The sequence below is a fragment of the Eumetopias jubatus genome, unplaced genomic scaffold (assembly GCF_037043125.1).
Source record: "Eumetopias jubatus isolate StellerSeaLion01/CBP00866 unplaced genomic scaffold, mEumJub1_p1.0 scaffold_14, whole genome shotgun sequence".
Lineage (NCBI taxonomy): Eukaryota > Metazoa > Chordata > Mammalia > Carnivora > Otariidae > Eumetopias > Eumetopias jubatus.
The window spans coordinates 64806056-64831964 of NW_028274820.1; the positions used below are offsets into that span (position 1 = coordinate 64806056).

At 39.5% G+C, this 25909-nt stretch overlaps 1 protein-coding gene, 1 non-coding gene and 1 pseudogene across 3 annotated transcripts in view; 2 read left to right on the forward strand and 1 right to left on the reverse strand.

The window, feature by feature from the left end:
* Positions 1–25250, reverse strand: part of NT5C3A (5'-nucleotidase, cytosolic IIIA) — a 49343-nt gene extending 24093 nt beyond the window's left edge. Inside the window, exon 1 of one of the 2 annotated variants that reach the window (XM_028092260.2) lies at positions 25016–25250. In XM_028092260.2, coding sequence (XP_027948061.1) covers positions 25016–25153 — 138 coding nt within the window. In that variant the 5' untranslated portion in view covers positions 25154–25250. The remainder of the gene's footprint in view (positions 1–25015) is intronic. The other variant, XM_028092263.2, reaches the window with a different exon arrangement.
* LOC114200214 (ubiquitin-conjugating enzyme E2 C pseudogene) lies at positions 14140–14854 on the forward strand (annotated as a pseudogene).
* On the forward strand, positions 17234–17336 carry LOC114200229 (U6 spliceosomal RNA). Its single transcript, XR_003607424.1, has one exon. It is a non-coding gene; the product is annotated as a U6 spliceosomal RNA (small nuclear RNA).
* Positions 25251–25909: the final 659 nt, after the last annotated feature.

Genomic DNA, 25909 nt, shown 5'->3' on the forward strand with positions numbered 1-25909 from the left:
GTTCTAGTTATTCCGTGAAGCCTTATGAGAAAGGTAATACTTCTCCCCTTATTACTGGTAAGGAACCTAAGGGAAGTTACTTGCCACTTATGTGACTTTTCTTCTTATTATATCATGCTGCTTCTAGACAATAACATACACATTACTTATGTGAGAGGGCCAGAAATGTCTGTGAATAAGAGTAATGTTTTGAAACTGTGCCAAGAAAAAAGAACAAGGACACAAATACAAGCAAAGTACTGAGTAAAAGAAAATGAATTTTGTTTCAAATAGCTCTAAGCTACTGTGTTCTGTTTTGTTTTTGAAAGGGAATATAAAGGATTTAGAAGTGAGAAGATGTAAAGAGAGGCTTTTTTAGCAGCACAATGAACTGTGATCTCTGGACTCTGACGGGCTCCTGTTGCCTTGGAGTTTCTTTACTCTTGGTCATAGAAACAGAAATTACTCATAAAGCTCTGAAAGGAAAAGCTACACCTGCAACTGACATGCCAAAGAGCAGAGAAGTTTTCCTACAGGACTCACATCTTTGGAAGCTTTTTCTCCCCTTATAACACTGTAACTGGCTGTCTTTATCGATGGAGAAAGAGATACCCATTTGTACTTCTGAGGAACGAGTTACAACATTTTAGATACTGTCAATTATTCAATCAACTTGAAAAGCTAAAAATGACCACTTCATATTTTGCCATTAAAGAATTTCTCAAAATTTTGAAATACTGAAAAAACAAAAAGTCCACAGAAAATCAAATCTTAAACCTTAGTAACTTATTGATTGATTCATTCATTTTGCCTTTAATCTGGGGGCAGGAAAGTAAAGGGAATAAAAGTACTACATTAATTAATAGTTGAATGTGAAAGAAATCACTTTATAATTCTACATAAAACCTGTAGTAAGGATAATTTATTTCTCAATTATCCAATCTAAGACTTAACTACTAACTCACTTAGCTTACCACAATCCAATTATTATTTGGCTATGGAATGTATTTTTAAACTTCAATCTGAACTTGACTGAGACCCTAGGAAATTATTCCAAACATAACAATAAAATCATATAAGGAAACCATTCAGGTGAGACGCAATACTCTATAAGGACTCTTGCAAAACTTGTTCCTGCTAATTGCTGTAATTGCTGTATATATAGAAAGATTATTTTTTTAAACATGCAAAACATCCATCCAGGCATCTGACTTCTCTTAAAACTTCTCTAAAGAAGACAACAGTCAACTAACTTCAGCACTGTGACTGTTCAAAACAGAATTGAAACAGATGCTATTAATGTTTATATGAGTGTGATTTTATTTTTTTAATTTTTTATTTTTTTATTTAAAATCAATTAGCCAACATATAGTACAACACTAGTTTCAGATGTAGAGTTCAGGAATTCATCAGTTGCATACAACACCCAGTGCTCATCATATCATATGCTCTCCTTAAATGCTCAACACCCAATTACCCCCATCTCCCCCACCCATCTCCCCTCCAGGAACCCTCATTTTGTTTCCTATAGTTATATGAATATGATTTTAAATGTTTAAGGAGCAAAAACAGAGATGAAACAATGAATTATTACATTTTGGGGAAATGAACAGGAAGTAAAGATTTTCTGTAAGTTTCTTCTTACATTTAAAATAATTCCAAAAACTTATCCTATTAGGTGACTGTTAGTGAAGTTGATTGCTGCATTTATGAATTTGTATACATATATGCAAATGGAGGAAAACCTATGGTTCCAATCTCAATGCATTTCTTAAAAACTCTGCAACAATCTAGGATTGACTTAATTTTCAGAAACTCAAAGGAAGTTCTTCAACATAGTTTATATCTTTTTAACTTAAAAAGTAATCAATTCTGTAGTTTAAACTCCTTTAGAGGCAATGACATTTATGTTGCAATAGGTAGGTCAAGTTCAAGAAACTTGGATGTAAGACAATATCATAAACGAAGGGAGTCTTTCCTAGCTCTCCTCTCAAAGGAACTATGTTCTAATATTTCAAGATGGATCTCTGTGCCTGAAATAGAATAAGAAAAACTTTGTTTTAATTTTGGACTCCTTCCATATCACACAGTTGGTATTCTGTCTGTTGAAAAGAAACAGTATTGTTTAGGATTGCTATTTGGGTATGGGTCATATTAAAAATGGCAAAAATGGTCATGTTATTTAAGCTTTTATTATTGGTGTATTATATCTGGTACCTCTAAATGGAGAGTACAAAGACTTAACTTACTATCCTCTTTTTGCTATGCCAGATAAACTCATTTAAAAAATAGTAAGGTAAATGGGGCATCTGGGTGGCTCAGTAGGTTAAGTGTCTGCCTTCAGCTCAGGTCATGATCCCAGGGTCCTGGGATAGAGCCCCACATAGGCTCTCTGCTCAGCAGGGAGTCTGCTTCTCCCTCCTGGCTCATGCTCTCTCTTGCACGCTCTCTAATAATTAAATAAAATCTTAAAAAAATAGTATGGTAAGAGGGGCACCTGGGTGGCTCAGTTGTTAAGTGTCTGCCTTCGGCTCAGGTCATGATCCCAGGGTCCTGGGATCGAGCCCCACATCAGGCTCCCTGCTCAGCAGGAAGCCCGCTTCTCCCTCTCTCACTCCCCCTGCTTGCGTTCCCTCTCTCACTGTGTCTTTCACTGTCAAATAAATAAATAAAATCTTTTTAAAAAAAACAGTAAGGTAAGAAAATGATGAAGTAAATTATTTGGAAAGAGATTCAAGTTCATAAACGAATAACTTGTAGCAAAGAATTACTTGAAATTTCATGGATAAGTGATAACTTGAGTTTTAAAAGTATGTAAATAGAAGAAACCATAAAATATAGTCCTTTTGAAACATCTTTCAATATTAATAAACTCAGTATGTTAAACCAAAGTACTTAATTTAACCTCTGCAAACTCTTGGTAATATATATTATGTCCAACAAGGGAATGTGTGCTCATCAGAGTAAACTTATAAAAATAGGTTCATCAGAGAATGGCCTTCAAAGTGCTTTTTATGGTCAAGTGTCATGCTGGTGAACTCTTTCAAACTTTTAAAGAACAGATGGCCCCATGCTAGATAAACTGTTTAACAGCACATAAAAAAACGTTAAGCTATCCAATTCCATTTATGAAACTAGTATAAAATCCTGAAACAAAGCCTGTCAAAAATAGTACAAAAAGAGGAAACATAACCTAAGTTCACTTATGCATATAGATAGAAAAGTCCTAAGTAATAAACCAGTAAAAAACTAAATTCAATAGCACAGATAATCACTGAACATGGCTGAATCAAATATATTATAAAAATCAATTAACAGTCATCACAGAGGAATAAAAGGGTCACAGGTGTCTCTATTTTCTTCTTCATGCTCTTTGGTATTTTCTAAATTTTCTGTAATAAATCTATATTATGCCCAGAAGGAAACAAATAATATTTTTAAAAGGTTACATGTCCCAAAATATAAGAAAGTGGAAGTGTATATAATGCTACTATATCTTTTGACAAAATAGACATGGCATATGTTAAGTCATGTTTATGGAAGGTAAAATGAAAATTATCTATTGATAATTCCACCTTACTACGTTTTCTGAAGTAGACTTCCTCATTCTTTGCCTGTGAGGATAAACTAATGAGTAAGCTACACAAACTACTTAAACAATATGCTATATTCTCCTCCCACTCTGGATATCGAATGAAGTCATAATGTGTAAATGAGGAGTCATATACAAATTAAGCTCTGTAAAACATTATAAAGTATTAGGACATGGTTTAAAGAAGCCATTTAGGTGGGTGGGGAAATGGGCTAAAAAGATAAAAAGGAATTAAGAAGTATAAACTCCCAGTTATGAAATAAAATCATGGAGACGAAAAGTAGAGCACAGGGAATATGGTCAATTGTAACTGTAATAACTTCGTATGGTGACAGATGGTGACTAAACTTGTCAAGGTGAGTAAAGTGTAGAATTCTTGAATCACTATGTTGTACACCTGAAACTAATGTAACACTGCATGTCAGATGTACCTAAATAAAAAGCAGCAGCACCAACAGCAGCCACTTAAAGATTTGAGAGGAGGGTCATACATAGACTATGCAAAAATAAAGGCGAAAACAAACAAACAAAAAACTTGGAAAAATACATTTCTAACATATTTCCACAGTTAAAAACATTTTATAAAAGCCCTTGCAAATCAAGAAAAAGAACGTAAGACAATTCAGAAGAAAATAAATGGCCAATTATTTTTAACAGTTCAATTTCAAAAGTAATGAATACCTAAAAAAAACCCAAAACTATCATTTGGCAAAAATAAGAGGAAAAAAAAAGACACCTATTCCCAGGAAAACAGGGAGCTAGGTACTTGTATATACTGCTAGTGGAAATGTAAATCAGTATAACCTTTTCAGAAGGTAACCTGGAAGCACATTCAAAAGCCTTAGATTTGTACATGCCCTTTGATTCAGCATTCCACTTAAACAGTCATGGACTTGCACAGATGCAACACAAATGTTTACTGACCCATTATTTATTGTAATGAAAAATGGTAAACAATCTAAATGTTCAACAGCGAAGAACTTGAAGAAATTATAACACATATGATATAATATAAAGGAATATAATATAGTCACTAAAATAAGTATAAAATTAAGAAGGAATAAGTTAATAAGTGAATAATCTTGGGGTGCCTGGGTGGCTCAGTTGGTTAAGTGTCTGTCTTTGGCTCAGGTCCTGATCCCAGCATCCTGGAATGGAGTCCTGCCTCCTGCTCTGCTCAGCAGGGAGCCTGCTTCTCCCTCTGCCCCTCCCACCCTTGTGCTCTCTCGCTCTCTTTTTCTCTCTCATAAATAAATAAAAATCTTAAAAAAATAAATGAGCAATCTTATTAAAAACAATGTGACAGTATGATCTCATGTTGGGAAAAATGATACTTAATATTTATATATAAATGAATCAAATGCATATAGAAGCTTTATCCTTTACAAAAAACCATGTTTCCCATACGACTTTAGCAAAATTAAATTTCAGTAACTGAAAATGATATAATTATATATGCCAAGCTTGTAAGTATGCTACTCAGGTCAATTTACCCATCTACAAATTATTATAGCAGGCAGGCAGGGATTAGGCCCCAGACTGCTAGGTACTCAGGTTAAAAACCGTTATTCAGGGGCACCTGGGTGGCTTAGACGATTAAGCATGACTCCGGCTGGGGTTATGATCTCAGGGTCCTGGAATGGAGCCTTATGTTGGGCTCTGTGCTCAGTGGGGAGTCTGCTCCTCCCCCTCTCCCTCTGCTCATGCTCTCACTCTCATATAAATAAATAAATTTAAAAAAAAAAGACAAAACCGGGGCGCCTGGGTGGCTCAGTTGTTAAGCATCTGCCTTTGGCTCAGGTCATGATCCCAGGGTCCTGGGATTGAGCCCCGCATTGGGCTCCCTACTCGGCGGGGGCCTGCTTCTCCCTCTCCCACTCCCCCTGCTTGTGTTCCCTCACCTGCTGTGTCTCTGTCAAATAAATAAATAAAATCTTTAAAAATAAATAAATAAATAAATAAAAAGACAAAACCATTACTCAACATTTGGGATAACGCTGGATATCTTTCTATTCCCAATCTTTTAACTTTAAGGATGTATGATGCTCTAACTAGACATTTTCTTTTATTTTCAAACCTGAGAGCTCAAAGAGAATATTGTTTAGAGACAATTGTTAAATCATTACTTAATCTGAATCTCTTACAAGACAACATCATGTCTAAAAGAAAGTTGGTCTGGAAAACAGTATGGAGGTTCCTCAAAAGGTTGAAAATAAAGCTAACCTATGACCCAGCAATTGCACTACTGGGTATTTACCCCAAAGATGCAAATGTAGGGATCCAAAGGGGCACCTGCACCCCAATGTTCATAGCAGCAACGTCCACAAAAGCCAAACTATGGAAAGAGCCCAGATGTCCATCGACAGATGAATGGATAAAGAAGATCTGGTATATATATATATACATAATGGAATACTACTCAGCCATCAAAAAATAAAATAAAATATTGCCATTTGCAACAATGTGGATGGAACCAGAGGGTGTTATGCTAAGCGAAATAAGTCAATCAGAGAAAGACAATTATCATATGATCTCGCTGATATGTGGAATTTAAGAAACAAAACAAAGGATCATAGGGGAAGAGAGGAAAAAATAAAACAATATGAAATCAGAGAGGGAGACAAACCATAAGAGACTCTTAAGCATAGGAAAGAAATTGAGGGTTGCTGGAGGAGTGGGGGTTGGGGGATGGGGTAACTGGGTGATGGACATTAAGGAGGGCACGTGATGTAATGAGCACTGGGTATCATATAAGACTGATGAATCACTGACCTCTACCTCTGAAAGCAATAATACATTACATGTTAACTGAATTTAAATAAAAATAAATAAGTTTAAGAAATAAAAGAAAGTTGGGAAAAGAATAGCTTTGTTTCACGAAAGGAGCTGAAAAGGGAATTAACATTTATTGAATAACTACTATGTGGTAAACAGTTTGAGACTGTATGCATATCATCTTTTTTAATCTTAACAACCCACATATTTAGAATATACTGTTGGAATTCTCCAAAAGTATACTTATTTAAAACACTAAGTGAAATAAAAAATACAAACGCAAAGACAGAAACCCTGAAAGAAACAAGGGGGCAGAAGATTTTTTAAGTGTATCTTCTCCATTCTAGAGAACTGGAAATTGAGACTTCGAAATTGTCCAAAGTTAAACCATCGGAATGTGGCAGGCCTCAGTCAGAACCAAGGATTCGCCAACTACTAAACTCTCAAACATTATATATTTATGACTTCATTCCCTTACAAGATACTCTAAAGTTCAAATCATCAATTATGTAACTTATTAAAGAAGTTACTTTATCTTTACTATATAAGTCACAATACTTAGAAAGCACAGAATAACTGAATAATTATGGAACACCAGATAGATTCCCCCATCCTACAAAAACTAGGGTTATGTGACAAAACCATGTACATACACACATGGATATCTCTCTATATACATCATATTATATATATACACATACATACATATATATGGTACCTAGTTCTGCACAAAAAGTGAAATAGAATAAAATATTTAATTAGCTTGGAAAGATAAAATTTTTATTTTCTTAATTTTTATTTTATTAATTTTTTAAGGTTTTATGTATTTATTTGAGAGAGCGAGCGAGCATGACAGCAGGGAGGGGCAGAGGGAGAAGCAGACTCCCCACTGAGCGGGGAGCACAGATGCGATGTGGGGCTCGATCCTGGGACTCCGGGATCATTACCTAAGCCAAAGGCAGACTTGACCCACTGAGCCACCCAGGCGCCTCAAGAGATAAAAATTTTTAAAGATCAGCAACATAGGAACACTTCATTAACACAATTGGTATTCCCAACTGAGAAGCATGCTTTCTTTAAAAGCTTCAGAGAGAGCTAAAGTCGGACTGAGTGCGGGCTCTGCTACTTACTAAGCTACATCCTAAGCAAATTAATAAAAATTATGACAATTTATCAGCTGGACTGTGTTTTCAAGAATTAAATAAGGTCATGCACTGTGAATTTGGCCATAAGTAGACACCCCAAAATTTTAGTTCCTTTCCCCTGGTTAACAGATAATAGGGGCTTCTCCCTCTGACCCTCCCCCCTCTCATGCTCTCTTTCTCTCTCTCTCTCAAATAAATAAATCAATCTTTAAAAAAAAAAGGGGGCACCTGGGTGGCTCGGGTCATGATCCTGAAGTCTCAGGGTCGAGTCCTGCATCGGGCTCCCTGCTTGGCAGGGAGTCTGCTTCTCCCTCTGACCTCCCCAACCCTCTCGTGCTCTCTCTCTCTCTCAAATAAATAAATCTTAAAAAAAACCCCAAAACAGGTAATAGGGCAGTGCCCAACTAACCCAAATGGGAATCAGTTTCTAATTGTTTTCTAGTTCTAGTCCCAGTGCAGCCCCCCGTTTTCTTTCCCCCTCCTATTTTCTTAATGTGACTTCAGTAGGTTTCTTTTTTGTAACATTTCACCATGCTGTAATGCTTAGGTTCTCAAACTTTTCCTATCTCCATCAAAACTGATCGAGTGCCTCATTCCCTTAGAACACTGTGACAGAGAAATCTAGATAAACATAAACTGGGGGAAGACTGTGTAAGAAGATAATGATTTTTTTTGGGGGGGGATGATGGTGTTCTGAACCCCGGCCCTGGGTAGGGCATTTGAAGTAAAATAAATGAGAGGGCTGCACCATGACAAAGCTTCAGAGATACAGTGGGGACAGGAAGGATCTTGCCGCAACCCTGTGCCTATCTACTTCCACCCACTCACAAGCAGGAACTTGCCAAACGAATTAAGCAACCTTCCAATCAACCAACAAACAACTCTGTAATCTATTAGCACCTTGAAATATGAGGAAGATAAACAACACATGTGAAAAAATAGACCATGGCATTTAAATCTGTAACAGCAGAAGACTGTCAAAGTTGGTTTAGATTTTATAGATTAATGGTTTTAGGGGAGGAAAAATAATTTTCCCTGTCCTATTCTATGTTCTTTGCTGAGGCCATCCATCCCATAATAAAAAGACAGATTAACAGAAGAAGAAATCCTTAATTTCACACATATGGGAACCCACAAAGATACGAGACCCAAAGGCAGTCAGGCAATTGAGACTTATAAACCATCTTGAGCGAAGGAGAAAGGAGAGGCTTGGGGCTTCAAAGGGGAGGAAGGCAATTCCAGGAAAATGAGAAAAGCAATGTTTGCCTTCATGCAGGTAAATCTCTCAGATAAAAGAGTAATCTCTGGTAATAGCTCTCTTCCTGGTACAGGCCCCCTTTCCAAATTCTTTTAGGCAGGTAAAAGGGAGTTAAAAAGCTCTTCCTGACCCCTCTGGGTCTTGATTGCCTTCAGTTCACAATAATTCACATACCAAAGTGGCAGACTTTGGGATGACAAATTCTGCTCCCCTCAGGTTGAAGCAACAGTGAGAGAGTAAACATAAAAATAAAACAAGAAAGGTAATTTAGAAAGCTAGCACCAAGCCATAGCAGAGAGAAGTCTGCCATCTGCTGACACAAAAATGGAATCGTATAGATGTCCCTGATGGCTGTTTTTAAAGCAGGGGGAACCTCAGGTAAGGTTTATGACATTAGATTTCAATTAAGTTACTGTATTGAAGAGATAAATTACAACTGCTAATTCAAAAAACAATAAGGATTAAAATGGGATTTAAGATTCTTTATAGGCTTATTAATTCAGTAACTCTAAATAATGTGATGTCCGAATTACTTTAAAAGCAAACAAAAGAGAAATCTATGGAAATGATTTAACATAAACTGTAGGGAACATTCAAACTGTGATGATGAATCAAGGATAATCCAAGATACTTTGCAAAAATTAGAAAATCTGTGGGAGAGGAAAAATAATTTTTCCTCTACCCTTCTAGGTTCTTGGCTGAAACCCTTCTATAATAAAAGACAGATTAATAAGAGAAAAACAAACATGATCTTTTTTTTAGATTTTATTTATTTATTTGACAGAGAGAGAGAGAGAGAGAGAGACAGCAAGAGAGGAAACACAAGCAGGGCGAGTGGGAGAGGGAGAAGCAGGCTTCCCACCGAGGAGGAAGCCCGATGTGGGGCTCGATCCCAGGACCCTGGGATCATGACCTGAGCCAAAGGCAGACGCTTAATGACTGAGCCACTCAGGTGCCCCAACAAACACGAATTTAATAACATGTATCCCTCCTGAATACATGGGAGATACCCAGGAAAATGGAATCACTCCCTGAAATGGGTCAGGTTATCATCTTAAGTACCACCTCTAGCTAAAGAAAAAAGAAGATGGCATATTCTGGGGTTACAAATCCTGTTCCCTTTCAAATCCTACAGATTTCACCTCTGCGATCCGTCAATGCTCTGTCCTCTTTCTCTGGCTCCCATAGCAGGCTAGGGCTTCATTCTCTTTAATCCAGGCTTATTTCAATTCCTGCTTCTCCAGTGATGGAATGCCGTCCCAACATATGCCTCTTTGGCATGACGACTATTTTGAGCTGATTATTTCAGAGAAACAGGAGACACAGGTAAAGCTCTGAAAAGAGAAGTTCCCTTTTGCAAGGGAAATTTATATTTATAAAGGAAATCCCCATTTCTATGTGTGTCTCCACTCTGTACCAAAAGAGAAGGAAGAAAAAGATGAAGCACTGCAAACTCAAATCAATGGAGAGAGTGCACTTAAAACCTGCATTATCAACCCTTATTCTGGTTTACCATTTTTTCCCTCCTCCCACCCAACAAGAGCCTCTTCCATGCCCTTCTTTTTGTTTATAGCTGTAGATGGTATAATTTTAAACCATCTAAGAGAGTTACTCACTTTTCCCAAGGCATCTCTCATGTATATATGTTAATAAAACTTTTTCTCTTGTTAATTCTATCTTTGGCTATAGGGTCCCCAGCACAGACCTTATAAAGGTAGATGGAAAATTATTTTTTCCTCATACTCCTTGCCTCTTGATTCTAGTTATGCTAATTTAGTGTACTTCAGCTACCAGATTAAGCAATTAAAATGCATTCTAGATCTTACCACTTTTTAAAAAAATTTTATTTATTTATTTGAGAGAGAATGGAGAGAGAGCACATGAGAGGGGGTAGGGTCAGAGGGAGAAGCACGCTCCCTGCTGAGCAGGGAGCCCGATGTGCGACTCGATCCCGGAACTCCAGGATCATGACCTGAGCCGAAGGCTGTTGCCCAACCAACTGAGCCACCCAGGCGCCCTAGATCTTATCACTTTTTGAAAATGAATATAACACTCGCAAAGACTCTTCAGCAAGTTAATTACAAACACCTCACTACTGATAATACAAACATTTCTACAATGTGGTCCCAACACTTTAAAAATGTTCCTTTCAATTAACCGTTTTTTTAAAAAATATACATGTTCATGCTATTTCGAACAGTGCGGAACATTAAAGGATGAAAAAGTACAAGTCTCCTTCCTCAGTCTCATCCTTTCAAGTTCTATCATTTGTAGTTGTAGGAGCAACTACAAACAACTTCTTGTGCAGTTTTTCAAGAATTTCCAATGATATAAGAGCACATACATGTGTACCTCGCTTGGAGCCACAACTGTTTTACAACATGCTTTTTCCCCCTAGTTACTATCTTTTGAACTTTTTAAAATGTTAACTCAGATTTACTTTCTTGTATGTATGTATTTATTTATAAAAGATTTATTTATTTGAGAGAGAGAGAGCACACATGAGAGCACACATGTGAGCACGAGCAGGGGGAAGGGCAGAGAGAGAGGGACAAGCGGACTTCCCACTTAGTGGAGAGACTGAGGCAGCGCTCAATCCCAGGACCCTGCGATCACTGACATGGGAAACAAAGGCAGAAGAAAAATTATTAAATTTCCTTATAACCTACAGCCCATTGACAAGTCCTTAAAACAGGCAAAGTGACATTCCTCTAGGGACTCAGCTGCCTCGATGTTAATACCTTGTAAAGGGCAAAGGCAATCTTAGCCCAACCCCCAGGACCCTGTAAGTCTACTTTAACATATAAAAATTCCTTTGGAAACTTCCTTTATCTCTGTCTCCCAAGATACATGTTGGCAATCATCCCCCAAGCATATGACCTATCGATATATATCCGAAGGATCTCATGACTCAGGTTTTATTAGACAGTAATAAATGACCTTTTCCCAACAATAGCTAGCCCCTCAAGGTCCTGGAAACCTTGCTTCCAAAATTCCTTAGAGACTTACGCTACCCCTACCCACCTCCCAACCTGGAAGTATATAATGGGCCGCTCCTCATGACCCTGGTGCCGCTCTTTCTCCCCAACAGGTTCTGTCCCCATGCTTTAATAAAACCACCTTTTTGCACCAAAGACGCCTCAAGAATTCTTTCTTGGCCGTCAGCTTGGAACCCTGCTGTCTTTCCTACATCAATCAGATCAATCATGATCTGAGCTGAAATCAGACATTTAACTGACTGAGCCACCCAGGTGCCTCTACTTTCTTGTTTTTAAAGCTGCACAATGTTTTATTATACAAATGCACCACAGTGTAACCAATGCACTACAATTTATTTAAACGATGTATATACCGCCTCCGTAAAAATGGGCACTTTTGTTGACTCTGTTGGATTTCTCTCTCCACACACAGTGTTTGGCAGTCCCCAGTTTTGCCTATTTGTGAGCAATTAAACTGGGTTTTTTAAAATACATTTTGTAAACTTTGTAATTTTGCTGGGGGCAAGAATTTCAATTCTTTACTTCTATGGTTCTCAAACTTTAGCATTTATTGGAATCACCTGGAGGGCTTAAAGTAAAAGGATCTAAGGATATGATGATTTTTACCTAGAAAAGAGATTTTCTGGATAAATTAAAAATATTATCGGGTCCCTGGCTGGCTCAGTCGGTAGAGCATGCTACTCTTGATCTCAGGGTCTTGAATTCAAGCCCCACGTTGGGCCTAGAGCTTACTTAAAAACAAATAAACAAAAAATATTATAGCATCTGATTCAGGGGTGGCTCCATCTGTTGTGTAAATGAATTCACAACCAAAAGCTTAAAAAAAATTTGTAAAAACTCCAGCTGTTTCAGGAAGTATTCTGGCTAACATAAAAACAGCTCACTAGATAAGAGCTCACACTTGTTGAAGGTGAAAATGTGATTAAAGTTGAGTGAGGATAATACATTGGAAACATGACAAATGTGATTTGCAAAGACAAAGTCATACGCCTGGTATAAATATCTCCATATTTGCAAATCTGGGGATTCAAGATGACCTTGAACATATTCTTTGCCAATGTTAAGAGTTTAATATATTCCCCTTATTTTACAATATATTTTATTTAGACTGACCAGTCATGATTGTTATCCTTCAAACACCACAGCCATCCAACATTACCCAATGTAATCTCCTATTCCTTTGAATTTCACATAGCCTTTCCTTGAGATCTGTCTCCCAACATTTACATTCATTCATTGTAGAAGTACTGTTAATGATGTGGAGAACAAAGGCAAAAGGAAAAAGAAATTAAGCTTCCTTATAACTTAACAGTCCATTGACAAGTACCTGGGACAGGCAGGGTGATCTTCCTCCAGAAACTCAACTACCTCAAAGTTAATTCTTTGCTAAAGGCAAAAGGCAACCTTAGACTGACATTAGCCCAGCCTCCAGGATCCTGTAAGTCTACCTTAACATATGAAAATCCTTTTGGAAACTTCTTTTATCTCTACCCCTTCCCCCCAAGATATATGTTAGCAATCATCCTCCAAGCATATGGTCCACTGATACACATCTGAAGGGTCTCATGACTAAGGTTGTACTAAGACAGTAATAAATGACCTTTTCCCAACAACAGCTAGTCCCTCAAGATCCTGGAAACCTTGCTTCCAAATTCCTTAGAAACTTATGCTATCCCTAACCCCCTTCCAATTTGAAATATATAATTAGTTACTCCTCACAATCCCAGTGCAGTTCTTTCTGCCCATGGGTTCTGTCCCTGTGCTTGAATAAAACCACCCTTTTTGCACTGAAGATGCCTCAAGAATTCTTTTTTTTAAAAAACAATTATTTATTTATTAGAGAGAGAAAGAGAGAGAGACAGAGAGGGAGAGCTCAAAGGGAGAGTGAGAAGGAGAAGCAGACTCCCTGCTGAGCAGAGAGCCCGATATGGGGCTCAATCCCAGGACCCTGAGATCATGACCTGAGCCAAAGGCAGCTGCTTAACTGACTGAGCCACCGAGGCGCCCCTCAAGGATTCTTTCTTGACCGTTCTCTCCGAACCCCAACACTTCACATCATTAGGACTCTAATTTTTAATAGTTGTGACACATAATTGTGAGACTAGTTTCTAAATCTCATTAGCATATATGAAGGCAGTGGTGATATCTCAAGAATTATTGAAGACCTAGGTATTTTAGGTGTGAAGGAATAAATCTTTATGCTTGGGGTGGACAGAAGGGCAAAGCTATTCTGAGTATGTATTCTGTCCTGCTGTATTACCAAGGATTTGTAATAGTTGGAATGCTCTATTTTTCTACAGCCAACTGACCACCAGTAATACCAGATTATATATATGTGCTTTTATTTGATCAAATAGTAAATGAATTTACTGGCGGTTGCAGTCGTGCTCTCCAAGTTCCTGTCTCCCTCCCTGCACCGCCCGGGATGGCCTCCCAGAACCGCGACCCAGCTGCCGCCAGTGTCGCCGCCGCCCGCAAAGGAGCCGAGCCCAGCTGGGGCGCCGCCTGGGGCCCCACGGGCAAGAGGCTGCAGCAGGAGCTGATGACCCTCATGATGTCTGGTGACAAAGGCATCTCTGCCTTCCCTGAATCCGACAACCTTTTCAAATGGGTGGGGACCATCCATGGGGCAGCAGGCACAGTTTATGAAGACCTGAGGTATAAGCTCTCGCTGGAGTTCCCCAGTGGCTACCCTTACAAGGCGCCCACGGTGAAGTTCCTCACGTCCTGCTACCACCCCAACGTGGACACCCAAGGAAACATCTGCTTGGACATCCTGAAGGACAAGTGGCCTGCCCTGTATGATGTCAGGACCATCCTGCTGTCCATCCAGAGCCTGCCAGGAGAACCAAACACTGATAGTCCTTTGAACACGCATGCTGCTGAGCTCTGGAAAAACCCCACAGCCTTTAAGTATCTTCAAGAAACCTACTCGAAGAAGGTCTCCAGCCAAGATCCCTGACTGTCCAGCCTCTCTCTTTGTGTTGTCTTTTTATTTTCTCCTTAGATAGTCTTTCTCTTCATTTCTGTCTAGGACTCTGTATCTTAAGCTGTGGTGTCATTTTTGTTTTGTTTCTGTTTTTTAAATTAAGTCTCTGGTTGAGCCCTTGTGATGAATATATTAAATACACTGGGTTTTTTAAAAAAAAATAGTAAATGAATTTACTGAGTGGCAAATGATACGGAAAAGGAATAGGAACTATGGTCTAGCATGGTAGATTGCTTATTACCTAATTCCTTCCTTTCTTTCCTACTAATAGAATCTCAATTTTGTTGGAGGGTGGCCATTTGCTCAGCCAAAAAATTCCTCAGCTTCACTGTTAGGGTGGCTCTATGACACTGTTCTCTCCACATACACGTGAGGAGAAAGTTCTGCTTTACTTAATTGAGTATCTTCCTCCCTGGAAGATGGATATGTTAGCAAGGACTGCAACAGCCATTTTGTGGCCAAGAGAAAAGCCAAGAGAATTCCAAAGACCTCTGTCTTGATATCCTTGTACTCCCTAATTAATACCAGCAACTGCCTACTTTTTAGACTTCTCCTTATATTAGAAAAATAGAATGTTTATTGTTTATTAAAGACACTGATTTTGGGTTTCTGTCTCTCGTAGGTGCAACTAATAAAAAGACAAAGGAAGCACGTGGGTGGCTCAGTAGGTTAAGCGTCTGCCTTCGGCTCAGGTCATGGTCCCAGGGTCCTGGGATCCAGCCCCACAACAGGCTCCCTGCTCTCCCTCTCCCTCTGCCCCTCACTCCCTCCACCCCCACCATGTACATGCTCTCTTTCTCAAATAAATCAAATCTTAAAAATAAAAGACAAATATGTACAAATCTAGACCCTTAAAGAACACACATAACAGTAAACAATACAAGACAGTGTATAAACTACTACTTTATGAAAAATCATCAGGAAATGCCACAGGAGTTCGGGGGAATATGCTTTACAAAACAAATGAATTAAAAACAGGTCCTAAAAGGTCATAAATCTGAGTGCTGATATAAAGTTGGGATACAGAGATATTTTTAAAAGCCTGGTAATTGCATTGAGCCACTTAAGCAGTTGTATTTAAATCTTGATTCCCTGCCCCCTCCCTTTTCTAAACATAGACTCAATAGTGGGCTTTCCACTTACTCAGTATAGTACCCGGAGAACATCTGATGTTATCTTAAAATAGAAGAAAGGAAGGAATTTTTGTTAGAAGTCACCTCCAGGAAGGAAACTCACTCAAGTTTCAAAAACAGCACCAGCTTATAAGGAGTAATTGTTGGTGTTTACAAGGAAGCCATAAAAAGTTGAGATGTGTTTAAATTAGAAATGGGGCACCTGGGTGGTTCAGTTAAGTTAAACCTCCGCCTTCAGCTGGGGTCATGATCCCAGAGTCCTGGGATCAAGCCGGGTTCCGGGCTCCCTGCTCAGCAGGGAGTCTGCTTTTTCCTCTCGCTCTCTTTCTGCCCCTCCCCTCGTGTGCTCTCTCAGATAAATAAATAAAATCTTAAAAAAAAATTTTTTTTTAACTGGTTGGGGAGTGTCTAGTGAGAACGAAGCCAGTGTCCATCTTGAATACTAGATGGAGGTCATATCGCCCGCAAGGCAGGGCTGGACCGGCCACGGAGGACACAGAACATACAGGCAAGACTCAAGAGATGGGAATGCTTGCTTATCATTCAAAAGCATGTAGGGGCCGAGGGCAGGCCGCCCCAAGATGGGCCACTCTGGCATGAAGATTATTTTGAGCTGAAGGCAATCAGGACCCTATGGGCTCAAGAGAAACTTTTGCCCATGCTTTAAACACTTAGAAGAACTCTAAAGTGGGGGTCTTTCCCAGAATAAGGAGAGATACATTTTACCTGAGTGACCCATCTGTACGGCTGGGCAAACATCTGCTCTTCTTACTGCCCTATGAACTGCATTCCTTTCCTCTCAAGTCCCTGACCCCTACTCCCTTCTTAGTTCAGAATGACACAGAAATCTCGTTTTCCCTGTCTCTGGAATTTCCATGTCTGTGTGCATTACCATATGTATGCTATTAAATTTGATTTTCTCCTGTTGTCAATTGATTTCTTAATTGATTCTCAGTCCATTGAAAAGAACCTTCGAGGGGTCACAGTTCAGCCCATAACAATGATTAACATCTAAAAAAAAATTCATAGAATGTTAAACTTACATAATAGATGTTAAATAAGGAATCTTCCTGTTTCAGTTCAATTCAGGGATTGGTATCCTACTAAGGTGAGGGAAGGAAAAGAGAGAATTGGCTTCATGACTGGGGCCCTTACCCACTTAAAGAATACAAAAGGGTGAAAAGAGTGAAGAGGGTGTCTGAAGAGTTGTTGCTGTGCCCTCTGCCTCCGAGGGAATGGGTACGGCGGAGCGCTACCTTCTCACCAAGCAAGAGGGGCCTTTCACGGGGTCACCTGGAGAATGTGTTTTCTGCGGAAGACTGAGGCCTGATCCAAGCTACAAAGCATATTCCGTGGGACTGCTATGCTCCACCGGCAGCACATACACTAAAATTGGAACAGTAAGGGTATTAGCACGACCCCTGTATAAGAATGACATGCAAATTCATGAAGTGTTCCATCTTTTTTATAGTTGAGAACATTGTATTGTATAATTGAAGTTTGCAGAGAGTAGAACTTAAATGTTCTGAAGTGTTCTCACAAACACACAAAGATAAATATGTAAGGTGATGGGTGTATTAACTAAATGGGGAAAATCCTTTCACAGTGTGTATATACATATCCAATCACAATGTACACTTTAAATATTTTAGAATTTTGCCAGTTATAATGCCATAAACAGGAAATTTTTTTTTAAAGATTTTATTTATTTATTTGGCAGAGAGAGACACACAGTGAGAGAGGGAACACAAGCAGGGGGAGTGGGAGAGGGAGAAGCAGGCTTCCCACCCATCAGGGAGCCCGATGCGGGGCTCGATCCCAGGACTCTGGGACCATGACCTGAGCCAAAGGCAGATGCTTAATGACTGAGCCACCCAGGTGTCCCATAAAGATGAAATTTTTAAAAAGTGGCTTTGTTGTAATGGCCTGTACTCCTAGAGTCTGTAAGAGCCAGGGATGAGTGAATGCTCCCACACAGGAGGGAACCAGCCAGAAACGTATTTCTGTCCAGCCCACAAGAGCCACCTGAGAGGGAGGGACTTCAAAGGCAAGAGCCTATATGGAGTGGATCACTCAAAAAAAAAAAAAAAAAATCAGGCTGAGGTAGAGTGGGGTGCCCCCAAAAATTAATATGGGGTTACAGTGAAAGAGAGAAAGTCAACTTTAAATATCTTGCAGGCCCAGGGAGCACAAACCTAACCAGTCAAATAAGAACTCTCATTTTGGGACACCTAGGTGGCACAGTCAGTTAAGCATCTGACTCTTGGTTTTGGCTCAGGTTGTGATCTTGGGGTCTTGAGCCCCTCATAGGGCTCCTCACTCAGCGTGGACTCTGCTTAAGACTCTCTTTCCCTTTCCCTCTGCCCCTCCTGTCACGTGCTTGCGCACACGTGTTCTCTCTCTCCCCCCAAATAAATAAACCTTAGAAAGAAAAAGGGTGCCTGGGTGGCTCAGCTGGTCTGACTCTTGGTTTTGACTCAGGTCATGATCCCAGGGTCCTGGGATCGAGTCCCACATCAGGCTCCCTGCTCAGCCGGGAGCCTTCTTCTCCCTCTCCCACTCCCCTTGCTTGTGATCCCTCTCTTGCTGTGTCTCTCCGTGTCAAATAATAAAATCTTAAAGAAAAAAAAAAAAAAGACTGTCTTTTACAGTCTGAGAGTGAGCAAAAAGTAACAGGCCTACCAGAATTTTTACCAACAGCAAGAAAGATTACCACCACTGAATAAATTTGAAAGGGGCAGCAAGAAAGAAAAATAAAGTTGTGTTCTATTTACATCCCGTGCCTCATGTGGACTCCACATACTAATCACATCTTTAGAAGAGATCACAGAAATCAAGTTAAACTCCATTTTTCATAATAAGACCTTTAATCTTTCTCTAGCTTCAAAACTGTAATTTTAGTTCTATATGTGAGGCTAGAAATGTTTGTTTTTCTCAGCCAGCTCTGTTTACTAAACAGTCGAACTAAATGAAGCCATTTTCTTCCAAGAACATAATTTATTTAAGTTTTTAAACTCCCCGGAGAAAGGTCTATTTTCAACTTAACAGCAAACAGAAGAGTGACATACATAGATGGGCCTTAAATTTAAAAGTCAGTTTTCAATCTTTTAATACCTTGGTTAAAAAATAAAATATATTGCCTGCCTTCTAAAACAACTTCAAAAGCACAAATTAAACATACGGGATTTTGGAGCGCCTGGGTGGCTCAGTCATTAAGCATCTGCCTTCGGCTCACGTCATGATCCCAGGGTCCTGGGATTGAGCCCCGCACTGGGCTCCCTGCTCAGCGGGAAGCCCGCTTCTCCCTCTGCCACTCCCCCTGCTTGTGTTCCTGCTCTTGCTATCTCTCTCTCTCTGTCAAATAAATAAATAAAATCCAAAAAACAAACATATGGGATTTTGATAAGTGGAAAAGTTGGTGATTTTTTATCAATATATTAAGGGCATTACATTTTCTGTCCTAAAAGATACTAAATAAATTTTCTGGATTTGTAACTAGAACATGAAAATCTAAGTTACTGTACTAAGAGATCAATGTAGATATGAAGAACCAAATGCAAAATTTAATAAAAACAAATAAAACCCACACTTTTGGCTAACCTATCTAACAAGGAAGATGACTAAAGAGGAACAGTGGGGGAAACTGAGATTCTTGGAGCAGGAGAGAAGTTCTGTGGCCGATAACTGTAGGACAGGAAAGCTAGCATTCATTTATAAATTTAAAAAACCTTCCAAGTTTTCTCCTAATATAGTCCAGAAAGAATAAGACAAATTCTTACAAACAGCGTATGTGTGTATAAACATATATACACACACATTTAAAATGTTTTTATTTTAAAATAATTTCCTTTTTAAAAGTGACTGCATCTTGTATACAGAAAATAGAAAGGAGTTTCTTTTTTTTTTTTTAAGATTTTATTTATTTGACAGAGAGACACAGCAAGAGAGGGAACACAAGCAGGGGGAGTGGCAGAGGGAGAAGAAGACTCCCCATTGAGCAGAGAGCCCGATGCGGGGCTTGATCCCAGGACCCTGGGATCATGACCTGAGCCGAAGGCAGATGCTTAAAGACTGAGCCACCCAGGTGCCCCTAGAAAGGAGTTTCACTGGTGCTGTCCTAATGCCCTAATGGTTGACCACATATATTTTTTAATTCTCCTCTTTAAAAGCCACATTTGTACTTAAATTTGTACACTGCTGTTTTTTAATCACTAACACTTAGCTTTATTTAGTTTCAAGCACTGTTTTTCTTTTATGAGGAAAAATTACAGTTCCTATTTCCCTACATTTTTATTAGATGGTCCTAACTTATGATGGTTTGACTTGTAATTCTCTGATTTTACGATGATGAGAAAGTGATATGCAATTACTAGAAACTATACTTTGAATTTTGATCTTTTCCTGGGCTAGCAATGTACAGTACAATATTCTCATCTGATGCGGGGCACTGGCAGCGGCCTTAGCTCCCAGTCAACCACCCAATCACGAGAATAAACAACCATAACAGTGACACCCATTCTGTACCATACAACTATTCTGTTTTTCACTTTCGGTACAGTCAATAAATTATATTATTCAACACTTCATTATAAAATAGGCTTTTTGTTAGATGATTCTGCCCAACTGTAAGCCAATGTAAGTGTTCTGAGCACATTTAAGGTAGGCTGGGCTAAGCCATGATGTTTGGTAGGTGTATGAAATGCGTTACAGATTACCCTGTTTTCTACTTAATGATAGGTAAGGACATAACCCCATCATAAATCAAGGAAGCTCTGTATTGTTAATGCTTTTATATTCTGCTAAATTAATTTGAAAGTAGATAAATGCTGTCTGAATAGAATAAAATATTGAAGCAATGTCCATGAATAAAAATCAACCAAGTAAAAAAACATAAGTTGTCATTATCACTCAATATAATTGTATGAAAGACTATATATATCAATACATTTCCCTCCTTCAGAACCTCATTCTTCAAAGCCTAAATTTTGTGTTGGAGTGGGTTTCTCTGTCAGGCAGGAAACTAGCAATAAGTGCTCAAGCTTTGTTCCAGAATCTTTTTTAGTAAGAGTAACTAAAAAGGCCACAGAGGGAACAAGTCCTACCTGAGCAGGCACGTTTGATTAGAATGGTGAGTTAAACTGAATAGCAAGTGATAAGTGATGGTCAACAGCAATGACGAAGGACCTGAAACTTGCAAGAATCTAAGAGAGGTTGGGGAAATTCATTCCCAAATACAATTTATCTCAAATATTAATTTCATTTGTGCAAAATTCTACTGTACGTGTATCAACTTCTATACACGTTTGGCAATCTTGATCTTTTTGGTCCAGTTTACAAAAACTGCAAGCCATCCTTAACTGAGGATAATTAGAGTAGTTTTTACAATGAAGGCTTAGGTGAAAGAAAGTTGAGAGAAAATAATACCACTGGTTAAAAATTATGCCCTACTAGTGTTCATAAGGAAAAATGATTGTAGGCTATGAGAGTGGCTGATAGTCTGTATTTTGATAGAATTACAACTACTATTTAATAAGCAGTTACTATGAGCCAGATATTACTGAATGTTCTATATTTAACTTTTTTTTTTTTTACACATTTCTCACAACTTATACCAACCATGCTCCAACTCTTTGTGTATAATTCAATATAATTCTGACACTATCTAGAGTTAGTGCCTGATCCCATGAGGTAAGGACTCAGTCCACAAGTCTGTTCTCCAACGTCATTCATAAGCCCCAGGTTGTCACCCATACTTCAGATGGACCAGTTGTAAATTTGAGGATTCCCACAAACCCCTCCTCAGGTTCCATGATCTGCAAGAATAACACAGAACTCCAGAGAGTGCTTTACATTCTATGACAGGTTTCGTATAAAGAATACAATTCAGAACAGCCAAATGGAAGAGAAGCATAGCGCAAGATATAGAAGAAGGGGTGGAGAACTTCCATGTCCTCTCTAGAAGACACCACCCAATCCACACCTCAAGGTATTCGCAAACGTGAAAAATCTCCTTTAGCAGTCTTTACGGAGGTCTGTTATGTAGGTAAGATTGTTCAAATAAATTATTGACTAGGTGATCAGCTTGAAGTCCAGTCCTTCTCCAAAGGAAGCGGGGGGGGGGGGGGGGCATCCTGAAAGTTCTAATCCTCTAATCATGCCTTGATCTTTATGGCAACTAACCCAACCCCCATCTTGAAGCCATGTTGGGGCCCCCAGCTACCAGTCCACCTCATTAGCATACAAAAGACACTGTTAACACTTCCCAGAGTCACTTCTGGGAAGTGTGAAGTCTGCTTAATACTCTCTCTCCCTCTGTCCCTCCCCACTCTCTAAAGTGTTTTAGGAGCTGTGTGGCAAGAACCTAGGACAAACACCAAATATATATTTCTTACTTTATCACAGATACAACAAACAAGAAAAATCTGAGAAACTGTCACAGCCAAGATGAAATAAGGACACATGATGACTAAATGTATGTGGTATTCTGGATGGAATTCTAGGACAGAGAAGGACATTAGGTAAAAACAAAGGAAATCTGAACAAAGTAGGGATATTTAAAAATGTATGAATATTTATTCATTAATTTCAACAAATGTACCATACTAACATGAAGTGTTAGTAATAGGAGAAACTGGTTGGGACTCTACTTATTTGCTTAATTATGTTGTTAATTTAAAATTGTTCTAAAATAAAAATTTAAGAATGCATCATATTGACTATGAAAAATGGCTTATCTCTGAACTCTAAACATCTTTTTTTTTAAAAGATTTATTTATTTATTTGAGAGAGGGGGAGCATGTGAGGGGGGTGAGGGGCAGAGGGAGAGAATCTCAAGCAGACTCCCCACTGAGCATGAGCCTGCTGAGGGGCCCAATCCCAAGGCCCTGAAATCATGATTGGAGAGGAAACCAAAAGTCCGTCACTCAACCAACTGAGCCATCCAGGTGCCTCTGAGTTCTAAAAATCTTAACCCATGTCTTCTGACAGTCTTCCTCTGTATATTTATCTTACTGCCCACGGTACATTTCACCTGTAGCATGCACAGCCCACCAGCCACATTTCTGTGTCTTTTAATTCAAAACTTTTAAAAGTAGCACATAATCTAAACCCAGTGCCAGAAGTCATTTGTTTACCTCACCAGTATGAATAGGCCCATCTTGCTTACGGAGTTACTGTTGGTTCCATTACTTGTGACCAGTTTAACCTATATCCACTGGACATTCACAGGTTTGTACATATTCTCCAAGGTGGGGGTTTGGAGGATGGGGTGGGGGATGGGCAAAACACGACCACTAACACATGGTTATTAAAAGAGATAAAACCAATTTGAACCCAAATCTTCAGACTCCCAATCAAATGCTTATCCCATTTGAAGAAGCAGCCTATTAAAATTATAAGCTAAAAACATAAAGCTCGGGGTGCCTGGGTGGCGCAGTTGATTGAGCCCTATCTCTTGGTTTTGGCTCAGGTTGTGCTCTCAGGGTCCTGAGATCTAGCCCCAACCTGGGCTCCATGCTCAGTGTGAAGTCTGCTTAATACTCTCTCTCCCTCTGTCCCTCCCCACTCTCTAAAATAAATAAATCTTAAAAAATAATAATAATAAATAAAAACGTAAAGTTCTTTCATCTTTTTCCTTTTAAAAGCTACTAGCAGACTGCACATATATCACAATCTGAATAATATAACATTATGTATACATATATATATCTAAAGATTGACTGATTTCTATACTACAAATAAGTAAAGTTGGCCTGCCTGTTGGGCTTTCATTATTTTTCACAAAGATGACAAACTGTTTTTAGGATGTTATCACTGTGGGATTTTATTAAAGAATTGATTTTTAACTCTTGGTTTAGAAAAGTCATATAACAGGCCAATCCACAGTTTAAGTACATGCTGGAAGGTATGGCAATTAGTTGGTTTTTTCACCCCCACATACAGATTATAAATTTTTGGTTTGGGGCCAAAGGAAGCCAACAAAGTTCTCTAAGCAAGACAGCAACGTAAACAAAATGAAATTTCTGAGATAAAAACATTTGCAGCTATACCCACAGAAGTGGAGAAAAAAATAATAATCTAAGAATAACTTAATTGTAGCAATAACCAAAACCTATGAATATTATGACACATGGGAGTTAACATTTCTTTTACTATTAGTTATGGGAAAGTATTTCTGTATTCAACTTGGGGCCAAGAGCAACCAAGAGGACAGTGTCTTTGATCAATGAAAACATAATTGAGGCTGAGTATTCTAAGTATATGAACCTAAAATGATATTATTTAGTATGGTGGTGGTAGACTGTCAACTTATTTTTCATAAATATTTGACCCCAAATGTTCACGGGTGTAGCACATTATCAGGAGTAAACATTAGCTTATGCATTCCAGGAGGCACATTAGAATGCAACTCCACGAGTAACTAGTCTTTATGAGTGGATTTTAATTAAAAAACAAAAACAAACTAAACCAAAACAAGTAAAACCAAACGAAAACAAAATTAAAAATATCCCCAACTTTATAGCAAATATTGCTTATCATATACCTTAAGTAGGATTCTTGAAACACTCTTTCTTACAATAAAATTGGAAATAAATTTCTAAAATACTGTTATGCAAGAGGCTTGGGGGAAAAAACGAACACAAAGATACTTCCTGGCTGTTTGAGACGAGAAGAAATAACATTCAAATACAAAATAAACTATTCTGAACGCCAACCAGGTTAATTGGCATTCTTTCAACCACTGAGAAGTTACACCTTTTCATAATCTAGCTCATTCTAGCCAGGTTGCAGAAACAACTCTGTCTGAATTGGATTAGTCACAACCGTTTGGCTGCAGGAACTAGGTAGCAATCCACCCTCGAACGTTCCGTTTATTTCTTGAGAAACGGTTTTGCTGCAGTTGGTGCCTGGTTTCCGAATCACCTACTTGCTGTCTTTCTGTTTCAAATGAAGACACAACAAAAGACAGAGGGTGACACCATGGACGGTCCAGACCAGGGCACCGGCCCGCAATGTTGCCGCTCGCGGGGTGAACGGGTCCCCAGTGTACCCTTTGCATTCCAGCGGCACCAGCATGGGAAGGTAAAGGCCGATGGAACGCCCTGCGGCCCATCAAGCGCTCCGGCACGAGGCGCCCTGCACTCACCATCTCGATGATCTTGGTCTTCCGCCCTGTCTTCCTCTTCAAGGTGAATATGTACTGGGCCAGCGCCACCCCCGCCACCAGGACGCACACACTGGCGCTCGCCACCGCCCCCATCCTCGCCACAGCCGCCCGGTCCATGAATGGGGTGCCTGCGCCTCCCGGCCGCAAAAGAAGAGGTTGCTGGACTGCAGCAGTCCGCAGAGAAGCGTGGACGCCCTGCCCCGCGGCCGCTCTGCGGGAGCCCCGCCTCCGCCCCGCCCCTCCTGCACAAGCCCCGCCCCACAGAAAGCCCCACCCCACGCGCTGACACACGGGAGGGGAAGGCGGGGGGCGTGGCCTGCGTCCGCAGCGGAGGGGGTGGTGGGGCTGGTCTTCCTCGGAGCTTACCTCTTAGGAACTGTCCAAGGACCCAAAAGGGAATGGTATCAATTATCTCTGTGCTGATGAGGACCAGGGAGTGGTTCACTCCAGCTCTCTACAGTAGAAATTTGATTCCAACCAGGCCCAAGCAGAAAAAGTCTTCCGTCTTCCGCCTTCCACCCTCCTCAGCCACTCTGGACTACAGCCCCCAGAAGGCGTTAGCAGTAGTATGTGCTATGACAAACGGCTGCGCAGCAAAAGAAACAACCAACAGTAAAAAGGCCACTTAGAGAATGTGAGAAGATATTTGCAAACCATATATCCGATAAGGGGTTACTATCGAAACTACCTAAAGACCTCCTACAACTCAACAATGAAAAGACACCCAATTTAAAAAATGGGCAAAAGACTAAGAAAATGCTCAACATCACTAACCATCAGGAAAATGCAAATCAAAACTATAATGAGATACCCCTTCACACACATTAGGCTAACCATTATAAAAAAAAAATCACATGAATCACAGACCTGTAC